Below are 11,908 nucleotides of genomic sequence, written 5' to 3' on the forward strand. Positions count from 1 at the left end.
GAAAAATGAAGAACAAGAAAAACTACCTATAGAAGTTTCTGCCCAAACTCTACTGTCCGGAGAAAAGTGGTCTAGAAAAACTGAACTTATAAGAGAAAAAATATCAATTGCTGACTCCACTTCTGAGTCCCTCAAACCTCTCCTTAGTCCCAGATCCCAAGAATCCCCAGAAGTACAAAAAGAAGAGGTAAATTAGATTTTTTTAAAGAAAGGGAATAAAGGTTCAGAATCTATCCTTAAGAGGATATTCCCCAATCCACAAGTCCTCCCAAAAAAGAAATTTATGACCCACACAAGCATCATACCTGATGAAAGAATAGAAGAAAGACAAGATACCAACAATATCTTTCCACGGGGAAAAACGTGAAGCCCTTGGGTCGAGTCCAGTGTCCCATCCATTTGCTGCCATTCCATGAATACTTCTTATCACCTTATGCCATAGACTCTCTTGCTCCTTAGGAAACCACCATAACCATTTGCCTAACAAAGCTGCATTTCTTATTCTAATATTTCCAATCCCTAAACCCCCTTTGTCTTTCTTTCTAGACACCACTTCCCATTTTACCGGTTACCCTACGATCCTTTTTGGTATCTCCAGGCTCCCATAGACTCTCTTGCTCCTTAGGAAACCACCATAACCATTTGCCTAACAAAGCTGCATTTCTTATTCTAATATTTCCAATCCCTAAACCCCCTTTGTCTTTCTTTCTAGACACCACTTCCCATTTTACCGGTTACCCTACGATCCTTTTTGGTATCTCCAGGCTCCCACAGAAAATCTCTCATTATTTTTTCAATCTGGTTTGCAATCTTAACAGGCAATTTGAAGGTAGACAAAAAGTACACTGGCAAATTTGCTAGAGTTGATTTAATTAGAGTGATTCTACCCCCTAAAGAAATGTAGTTCCTTTTTCCAACCCGCTAGTCTTTTTGAGAATCTTTCCAAGACTAGGTACCAAAAGCTAACAAACCTCAGATTTCCTCCCAAAGGTAAGCCTAAATACTTAAGGGGCCATTCACTTGCCTCACAACCTAGATATCTAGCCAACGATGCCACCTGACCTTCTTGCCTATTAATTACAACTACACAGCTTTTCTTCCAATTTACTCTCAAGTTGGAGACCTTTTCAAAATTCTCTGCCAAGACCTTTAGATTTTCCAACTCCTCCGGATCTCCTTCACAAAAGAGAATCAAGTCATCGGCAAATTGAAGGTGGGTTACAACTATTTCCTCCCTCCCTACACTCCACCCTCTAATCAAATTTCTAGCACCGGCTCTAGTAATCTGGACACTCAACACATCAACTATCAGGGTGAAAAGGAAAGGAGAAAGAGGGTCCCCTTGTCTTAATCCTCTCTTTGCGGGGAAGAAATCCTTGGCTACCCCATTTACTAGAATGGAGTAGTGACATGAAGAGATACAGCCCTTAACCCACATGCACCACCTTTCTCCAAATCCTCTAATGCTCAATACTTCCAATAAAAAGTCCCAATCCACCAAATCATAGACCTTCTCCAAATCCAATTTGCAAATCAAACCCTTTTCTCCTTGCCTTTTTCTGCAATCCACACATTCATTGGCAAAAGGTCTTTCTAGCCATCACCTAAGCTCTAGTTTAAAAGAATGCTATAAAATGCAAGACTGGAAATGCTTAATCTCCTCTTAAATCTTAATCACCCTTCTGTCTTGCATTAGTCCCAAGATAAGGTTTTTTCTCTTCCTTCCACTGGGCATATTGTGTAAGAATTTTGTATTCATCACTAGGGATGTACAATCAGTCGGTTCGGTTCAGTTCAGTTCAAACCAAGGGCCTAATCGACTATTAAGTTTTACCATTTCCTCCAACCAAACCGAACCAAATTATATTTTAAAACCAAACTGACCCTAACCGAGTTCGGTTCGGTTGGACCCTGGTTCCACATAAATGACAAGCATTTAATAATTGTTATTAATGAAAAGTTATAATGGCCCCAAAACCCCATGGTTTTAATTAATTAACTATTAACTACTATTAATTAAAAGTTAAAATGACCCCAAAGCCCAATGGTTTTAATTAATCAGCTATTATTAATTAAAATCCAAAATAGTCTCAAAGATGCCAATGGGGAATTGGTGAATTCGCCGTTTTCAAAGATAATGAATGATTAATGAACAATTAATGACTAATAAACAATTAATAATGAGTCTAGGTTTTAACTAACTACTATTAATTGTTCATTGGGAAATATATTAATTAATTAGCATAAAGTATTAAATAAAACATTAATGTTAAATATACTTAACTAAATAACAGCATAATTCAGTTTTCAGTTCGGTTCGGTTCGGTTGAAAATATCAGTCAAACCAAACCGAAACAGAAAACCAATTTTTTAAAAAATAAAAACCGAACCAAACCGATAGCCGAATTAGCTTATTCGGTTTGGTTCGGTTCAATTTTCAGTTTATCAATCGAATTTGAACACCCCTATTCATCACCCTCTCTACGTCACTAACATGTCAATTACAATTCCTAAATTAGGTCTTCTCCCTCTTCCAACTCCATTTTATCTACTAAACCAATTTGGTTAAATAGTTCCACCTTTTCCCCTGATGACACAGAAGTCTCTTCATTTCAAACTTTCAGATCATTTTTATGTCTCCAATTTTTACATGAATTTGTAACATTCCTATCCCCCAATCACATTATCCTTCAACCAAGCAGCCATCACCTTAAAGGAGGAAGAAGGATGTAAAATCCACATGTTATCAAATCTAAAAGGTGTGGACCCTAATCCAAATTCTCCAACTGTCCACAAAATTGGAGAATAAAAGCTCTCATTAAGAATGGCATCTCTGTCGCATCTGATCAAAAAATGGTATCACTGTCCTATCTAGTGTCAAAGAAGTATTGTGATTCTTAAATGATATACCAGGTCCTTGGCAATACACATGTCTCATACAAGAAGCAAGGTGATTAGTTAGACAGATGGATGTAAGGCATGCATGCAAAAATCAGCTAATAATATAGCTGATACCTAGGCCAAACAAGTCAGTCGTACTAGGGGAATGTGTCGTAGTAACACGAATACATAGAAGAAAGCACTGATAGGTTGCAAGGCCATGGCACCATCTTTATTTATTACAATCTGTTATACGTAATTACTAAAATTCTGACTTATCACCAATTAAAAAATAAGTAGAAAGAGGCGATGCCTGAGGACATAGAAGCTCTCATTAAGAATGGTACATGAGATCTGGTTGATCTCTAGATCTCCCTATTGGTAAGAGACCTAATAGGCTGTACATGGGCCTTTCCTATTAAATAGAAGGTTAACAGCTTTGTGGATGGATTTAAAGCTTGTTCAGTGGCTAAAGGATTAATTTGAACAAATGAAATTGTTTATGAGGAGACATTTTCTTTAATTACAAAAATTAACACTGAGGATGGTCTTCCAATTCAAAAATTTCTTCAAACCCTCACTTGACTAGGCTATCAGCTATGGAGAAAAGAAGGAAAAATGACAAGGATTCAAACCCTAGTCAACCAATAATGACATTCAGCAAGGAACTTAAAATATCAATTTCCTTCACCAATTATCACCTAGCCCAAATAGTTGATCAAATGGAGACTTACCTCAAGGTTCATTTTGTAACCATAATCTATAACCATCACCAATTGTCAGCACAAAACAATGGCAACATGGAACACCTCAATGATATTTAGGATCAGGTTCAGAAACATGACATGTCATCCCAACATTTTAAATAGGACTAACAAGGATGAAGTTGAGGGAGAAGTAACCTAATATTAGAGGAAGGCCTATCAATTTGAACTCGTCTATTGCCAAATAAAACAGCAATCTAAGCAATCTCATGGTAAAAGAATAATATTTTTTTGATAATTATGTTAAAAGAATAATATGAAACATGTCAATGATTTTTACCTGGTATAAAGCATGACTCAACTCTTGCCTTGCCATATGTAGCTGCTGTTCTAAAGCAAAAGTAGACAGCATCAGCCCGTCCCATTCCTGTTAAGCCCAAAAAAATAAATAAATAAACAAATTTAGAATAGAGGAAGAAAAAGAAAAAGAAACATGGGGAAATTGACATATACAGAAAATCTGGGTATGTTAAAATAATGAGACTACACAAGAATGTCAACAATCCAGGCACATATTAATGCATATGTATCACTTAGGAAAATAGTGAAAACTAAGGGTGATCATTTCCAGGCTTGGACCCAAATACTTCAAGCCTGGCCTAACCTGCAGTCCATATTATATATTTTATATAATACATATAAGCATATACATGTTTTATTTTATTTGAAATTGTATTACAAATATTATTATATGACATAAAACATATATTATATATAATATTTTATACTTTATAATCTAAAACAGGATGACTCTTACTTTAGTGTTCAACTGCATCATCCATAGCTTATTTTCCTCAGTTATCCATTGTTAAATAGATGAGGCAAAGTTTTAATTTGCATATTTCATCGATGTGGGGCCATCAGGCTATCAGCCTATTATTTGAAATGAACAAGCAAGTTTAAATAATTGGACGTGCAAGTTTGAAATTCAAGGTCCCACAATGATAACCTAATGAAAATAAAAGATCATTCAACCATTTAACAACAGGCAACTGTACAATGTGATTATTAACCTAAAGGGCAAACATAAACAATCAATCCTTTGATTTCATACCCACATTCACTTGGAATGAAATGGGCATCCCATATTATGGTTTAAAAGTAGGCCAAATGTTCTCCATACAATTCATTTCCTTCTTATCATTAGGTTTTCACTATATCTTGTAACTACTGCAACATTCTCAGGGGCCAACGGTAGTTAAAAAATAAATTAGTCCAAAAACAATACACACATAAGTAGCATCCCACTGTAAACAATAACACTAATTTGAATTACAACATCAAACCCAATTACTTAAAAAATAGCTATTGCAACTACAGAGACAAATTCAGAAGTGTTTTGCAATACATACATTCTGAAACATCCCTAACAAACCAGGGATACTTGCAGCTTGTGAGGACCTTGGCTTTACTATCTGTATTGTAAATCAATGCCAATAAGAGCACCAGTGGTTAATAAAGATAGTAACATAGGCATGAGTCAAAGTGCAACATTTGTTCCAACCCAAGCTCACCCCACTTGTCTTGATTGGCACAATATCATCCATAGTGAGTGGCTCCCCAGTCACTGGGCATTTCCCATAGTCCTAAACAAACGTAGGGGAGAAGATTAAAAATATATATAAAGAATGTTCAATTGAAGCAACCAAAAGCTCCCAAGGACAGAGAATTGCAAAAGAAGCAGAAGAATATGATTTTATCAAAAACAGAATGATGAATGAACGCAAACAACCTGAAATAGAGAACTGCCAAGATGATAAACCTACATACCGCTACATGATGCTCGATCAGTCGTTTCTCAAAGAGTAATCCAGATTTCTTTGAAATTGCAGGCTCTTCTGGCACTACGCCAGAAACTGCAAGCAAATTAGAGAAGGTATCCAAGGTCAAACCACATACACACAAAAGAAAGAAAAAAAATAGTATACAGTATACACACACAAACATGGGGAGAGAGAGAGTTACTTGAACAGAACATTGTAGCCAAAAACTAGGTTTTCTGCAAGCTCCTCTTCCTTGTAGCTCAAGGGAGTAAAAGTTGTGCTAATCCCAAAATCCAAAACCCATCAGGATCCAATTTTCTCCCCAAAACCAATACCACAAAGTCCAAAAACCAAGAGGTGGAATCAGGAAATACTTACGAAGCACTGACAAGTAGAGTCCCTGAACAGAATGCAAGAGGCCTTGGCACTTAGGATGCTCTTGATGTTGTTGCAGCTAAGAACCTTCAAGGTAAAGAAGAGCTCAATAAGGTTAATATAAAACCATAAATTATTACCATTATAGGACACGATGTTATGGGCTTAACAACTGGTAGAAAGTATTTGTGCCATTTTTCTGCTAACTTTCATTTGAAATTTTGAAATATTTCTGATGCATCAGTTTGTCTTCTTAAAACAGAAACCTTATCCACAACTATGTCAATGGCACATTTTTTAGTTGAACTTGGATCCCTCCAATAATCACATAAGATCCAAATAAACTCCATTAGTTGCAGTTACAATTCTATAACTCTGACAGAACCAATTAATATGAATTGCAACATATGCACGAATTTCAGTATAACATAGTCTCATAGGGCCTCATACAAAACTGAGATATAAGAGCTAATGCTAATAATGTGATTGATTGAGGATGTCAAACACAATAAGTTCATGAAACCTGATAAGCTGGTGCATGTTTATTCCTAAATAATCATATACTATCAACAATTTACTCTACATTATCAGAACACCTATTTTCCTACTCTCTGGTGTGGTGATGTAATTCATAAAGCTGATACATTTATAGGTTTTGAAATCCTTTCAACAAAGAACTAAACAAAATCTAATTACACATCATTTTCTTAACTGAAAGGGATCAGTTGGAACTTCAAATCCCCAAACTAGGAATGCATGCATTCCAATTAGTGTTAGAGAAATCTTTGTTTCTATATTTTATTGATGTATTAATTTTATTATATTCGCAATCCAATAGCTCATAGACCATTGTGCGATAATAATCCTGTGTCAAGTGTTTTTTTATAGATAATCATGTCATGTCAAGTGTTACCTGATCTTTTTTTTTCCATTAAGATAAAGAGATAAGGGTCTGAGAAAGACAAAATCGTTGAACTGCACAAATGTTATCAGTGAAGGGGACTCCAAGACACACGCAAACTAGCTGAAGGGCAACCAGGAGGCAACTTGGTTTTACAGGCATATACTCATGAAGATAAGAAGCCTGTTGAGGCAGATAAGCACGAGCATCAGTTGGGCACCATGGGCTGCAAGTTGCTTAGCTGATGGGCTGGGAAGGAAAACATGAAGCAACAAGAGAAAATATGTTCTGGGTTTGGCTAATTGAGGGTTTCTTGTATCTTTAAATCTTGAAGTGGCTAGCCGCTATCCACCTAAATAAATAATTGTACTGCACAAATGTTATCAGTGAAGGGGACTCCAAGACACACGCAAACTAGCTGAAGGGCAACCAGGAGGCAACTTGGTTTTACAGGCATATACTCATGAAGATAAGAAGCCTGTTGAGGCAGATAAGCACGAGCATCAGTTGGGCACCATGGGCTGCAAGTTGCTTAGCTGATGGGCTGGGAAGGAAAACATGAAGCAACAAGAGAAAATATGTTCTGGGTTTGGCTAATTGAGGGTTTCTTGTATCTTTAAATCTTGAAGTGGCTAGCCGCTATCCACCTAAATAAATAATTGTACTCACTTTCAGTATTAATAAAACTTCCGTTTGATGCTATTCAAAAATAAATAAAGAGATAAGGGTCTCTGCAATGAATTTTTCAAGGTCTGAGGGGGCCAAATCATTTGGTGTCCACATTTCTAGAAAAATCTCCAGGATTGGTAGGCGGAGATTTATCTTCTCTTTTGCTGCTTATTCAGTCTCAGAAGCCTTGCTTGGAGATGCAAGACAAAAGAATCTGGCAGTGGGTGCATTGGGCTAGTTCAGAGTTGTGTGGAGTTCCCCTTTTCCTTCCAAAGTCTTATTTATGTCATCAACAGCAACTTGGAGAATATATCTCACCTGGCACACCTTACTCGGGAGGCTAAACATTTCAGAAGCAGGGTGCATGTTATACGTTATGCAATTGTGCTATTGAATCAGTTGATTACATCTTTCCACACTGTCATATGGCAATAGAGATCTGGTGTAGGATTCTTTTGGAGCTCAACCTCAGTTGGTGCTTCCCTAAACCTATGCTGGAAAACATTAACATCCGGACATGTCACAGAATCATAGTTCACTGGTTAACTATAAAGGGCAAGAAGGTATGTTCTCCATCCAGCAGCAGTGTGTTGGAATATGTGGTTAAGAGGGTATTCAAAAAAAAACTCGGTCTAATGACGTGGTGAGGAGGGTGTAAGGCTCCCTTCTTTCATGGTTTAAGGCGAGGAAGGATTTTTGAGGATCTCTTTTGGTGATGCTTTGTCTACACATAAGATTAAAAATTGATGAAGGATTGTAGGTTTTTTGTTTCTTGTATCTGGCATCCTGTTCTTAGTGTACAAATCCTCACTATATAGCTGCCTTTTGATGCACATGTTTTCGGGGTTTTGAGACCCCTATTTATGTTAAGTTAGAGAAATCATACTTTACATCCTGTCAGAAAAAATATAATAATTCTATTAATTCCCCAATTTAAGTTACAAACTTCTATCTAGAAAGGTTCACACATTTATCATTCTCTCTTTGTACTAGTTATGTCTAAAGAAAATTATTTGCAGAAAATAGTTGATACAATTCCTGTTGAAGTTTCGCTATAACCAAGCAAGAGTTAATGTAACTTTGTACATCTAGGGCCCACTTGGGAGGACTGAGCTTAAGATTCAAGTATTCGACTAAGCTGGTTCAGCACCTCATCTGCCTTGATAAGTTGGTTCAGCTAAGCCAGAAGTAGCTGCGCTCCAAAACGGGCATCTTATATTTATTCAGCTACTGCTGTCATGAATCCATTGCCGTCAATTCAGGTACAAGAGCCTACTTCACATTAAAATCTTAAGCTTGTCTTCAATTACATTTCGCCTAATCTATTATGTGATCTTGGAAACAAAGTTGAAAGAAACCACTAAAGTTTGGTTTTCAGTTTTCGATGGCATTTCACTTAGTTTCTGCTCCATCAAATCAAGAATCTAAATAGATGTTTGGCCTGAATTTGTACATTCAATTATTCAAACAAGGATTTGGCGATTTTGCACCGTTTTCTCAAAAAAAAATGAAAAGTAAAAAAAAACGCAGCAATTGTCAAACATATACTGACCATCAAATATAAAATGAGAAAGAAAGAGGGAAAAAAGGAAGCAGAGTATGCAGACAGAGGCATGGTTTCAGAGCAACCCAAACAGCAGCAGCAAGACAAAAAGAATAAAGAACAAGGAGAAAGAAGGAGGTGGAAGAGAAAGAACGAAGAGGATGAAGAGATTATGAACATACCTGTTCGGGAGTTAATCCGGCGAATCGGAGGGGCTCCCTTGCCTGTTCGGCCGTTCTTCCACTCCAGACTCCAGTATGCAGAGTCGATGGCTCGATGCTCAAGTTTCAACTCTCACGAGCCCTAATTTCTTTTGCCGCTTGTTGTTGCACTGAAAGTCCACTTTTGCCCTTCAAAAATGGTAATCTAACGGCTTGATCTCTTTTGGCAGGGGTAGTGGTACGGAAGCATCCAATTTACATCACAGATTCACAGTTCAAACTACGGGTGCAACTTAGGCAGCCTACCCCGAGTCCGAACCGATCCAGCCCGAAATTTTACAAGGGCTGGGCTTCGATTTTAATTCGGGTTCACGACTAACCCGGGTCCGATCCGAGACCTAATCCAAACCGAGTACATCAAATTACGGTATGAATTGGGCTCGGATTGAGAAAATTAGGCTTGACTTCGGTTCGGTTCGGGCTTGGGCCTTCAGCCCAAATTTTAGGATTGCACCTGCTTTGACTATAAACTCGACCCAACTTGCGCCCTAATTCAAAGCAATGTTTTAAAAAATCGACCCCAAAAGAACCACTCTTCTCCATTCGAGTGGTGCATTATTGGTTCAAACGAGTCAATCCTATAAAACTAAAAATAAAAAAAAAATAAATAGCATATATACAAAAAAAATAAAAAATATATATATAAACAATATGATTGGCCCTTGATAAAGATAAAAATAGAAAATCGGGTTGAGAACCTCGATTGAAGCATTGCACCTGCTCACTTTTTTTTTGTTTTTGTTGCTAAGTAAAAAATGACAGAAATCTTGAAAAGGAATAATAAGAATGCTTAACAAAATAAGTAATGAATTGAAAAAATCTAAAATTTATTTCATTTAAATTTTATATGTACGATTGATCATACATTAAATAATAAAATTAAATTAAAAATACAATGGGATTAGAATAAACTAATATAATAAAATTGAAAATATAACATGACTATAAAAAATCATAAATAATATTAAAAATATTATACAATTATTGAAAGTTAAAAAAAAAAAAAGTGGCTTTAATATTTTATTTATTGAATGTTAATTTGCATCATTTGGTGAATCATTAGTTGATGTATCATTCTTTCTGGACCTTATAATTTGTCGTCTACATCTAGCCAATCCTTTAGATATATACACATTTACAATTTTCCATCATCCATAAAAGCTTTTCTTCTCATCCAATGCCTTAATTGGTATTTGCACAAAAACAAATTTTCATTGGAATAGTGGACATGGGAAGGGTTAATAGATCACATGCCATGGCAACAAGCACAAACTAATGTTCCCCATATTGTTTTTTCACCAAGCTAAAAAAAATATCAAAATTATTTAATTGCTCATTTGTTAGAAAAATCTATAGGATTAACTCATAAATAAAAATGAAGTTCAATAAATCAACTTGATGAAGAGGCAATTAATTGTTACTTGCTTTTGTTTATTAATGACCAAACTTTTATTTCAATACCACCACTAGTTTTAGATGGTATGCTTCTAGAAGTTCTACTTCCTCATGTTTTTTATTCATAGAAATTACACATTTCAATTAATAAATTATTAATTTTATTTTTTTAATCCAATACCATCTTTCATATTTTCATGATAAGATTCAAGTAAAACATCTACACCATTTTTCTAATCCTATGGTCTAATATTGTAGCTAGACAATATATAGGATAAACATTTTCTTAATACTTTTTTAAATCTGTTTTCCAATATGTCAACAATATTTTTAAAATTAGTATCAATATTTTACAAAACATTCACTGATTATAAACAATTGATTAACTAATATGCATGATGTTGGATACCTGAAAATAAATTAGTTGAATTATAAAAATGTTGTAAAAATTCTTTTATACAAATTGTATATTCCAATCATCATTAGTTAAAGTCATGGATTTTTTATTGTAAAAAATAGTAAGAATTTTCCTATATAAAATGCAGCTATCTAACATAGAAAATGTGGAATTCTACCTACATCCAACATCTAGTACATTTCTTTTTATATTTTCCCATATTGATAGTATAAATATTTAAATTCATGTTTTCTTGTACCTAAAATTCTAATATACATAAGACAAATTCTAAATTTAGAAATATGTGATGAAACATTGTTTAAAGCCTCCTATATACATAAATTTAAAATATGCCATGTATATCTAATATGAAATAAATTTCCATTTAAAATGTTTTTATTGAGATTTTAAAATATTTATAACATAATCATTATTACTAACATTAATAAAAGTAATAAAAAACTTTAGGGTCCATTTGGTTTGTAGGAATAGGGCTTCAAAATTGGAATCAGTATGGCCAATTCTGATTCTAGGCATTTGGTTAAGCAAAATTGGGAACTAATTTCCATTCTAGGTAGAATGGCAATCCCCCATTTGAGGGAATGGCCATTCTCGTCCCACCCCAGGAATGGGGAAACCATTCTTGCTGGTTGAAATAAGAAAAAAAATGAAAATGACAAAAAGCCCCCCAAACCCTTATATTTAGTTGATTCCAAGTTTCCAATCCTCTCTCCATCATTTCTCATCACACCATCCTTCAGCGATTGGAGTTTGAAGAACTAAACTGAAACTTCAATGAGGTAAGTCCCTGATGATTTCTCTCTCCCCCTTACTCTTCTTCTTATTCCTCTCCTTCTATTTCATACACTTTTTTCATTCCTCCCTTGTTTTCCTATAGCAGTAAACTAGACCACCAAGGAATCATTTTCGAGTGCAAACTCTGACCCATGCAACATCAATGTATGATTTTTTGTAATATCAAGGTATGATTTGATTAGAT

The 11,908-nt window shown here is 35.3% G+C and overlaps 1 protein-coding gene across 2 annotated transcripts in view; it reads right to left on the reverse strand.

Annotated features, from left to right (window-relative positions):
* Window positions 1-9,281, reverse strand: part of LOC148846472 (pre-mRNA-processing factor 19-like) — a 32,703-nt gene extending 23,422 nt beyond the window's left edge. Inside the window, exons 1-7 of one of the 2 annotated variants that reach the window (XM_088953139.1) lie at window positions 9,078-9,281; window positions 5,786-5,869; window positions 5,610-5,687; window positions 5,415-5,500; window positions 5,159-5,230; window positions 4,997-5,059; window positions 3,925-4,011 (exon numbers count right to left, since the gene is read on the reverse strand). In XM_088953139.1, coding sequence (XP_088809265.1) covers window positions 3,925-4,011; window positions 4,997-5,059; window positions 5,159-5,230; window positions 5,415-5,500; window positions 5,610-5,622 — 321 coding nt within the window. In that variant the 5' untranslated portion in view covers window positions 5,623-5,687; window positions 5,786-5,869; window positions 9,078-9,281. The remainder of the gene's footprint in view (window positions 1-3,924; window positions 4,012-4,996; window positions 5,060-5,158; window positions 5,231-5,414; window positions 5,501-5,609; window positions 5,688-5,785; window positions 5,870-9,077) is intronic. The other variant, XM_088953140.1, reaches the window with a different exon arrangement.
* Window positions 9,282-11,908: the final 2,627 nt, after the last annotated feature.

Source organism: Nelumbo lutea, chromosome 7 (assembly GCF_056320005.1).
Source record: "Nelumbo lutea isolate HS-2025 chromosome 7, American lotus-T2T, whole genome shotgun sequence".
NCBI classification, from domain to species: domain Eukaryota; kingdom Viridiplantae; phylum Streptophyta; class Magnoliopsida; order Proteales; family Nelumbonaceae; genus Nelumbo; species Nelumbo lutea.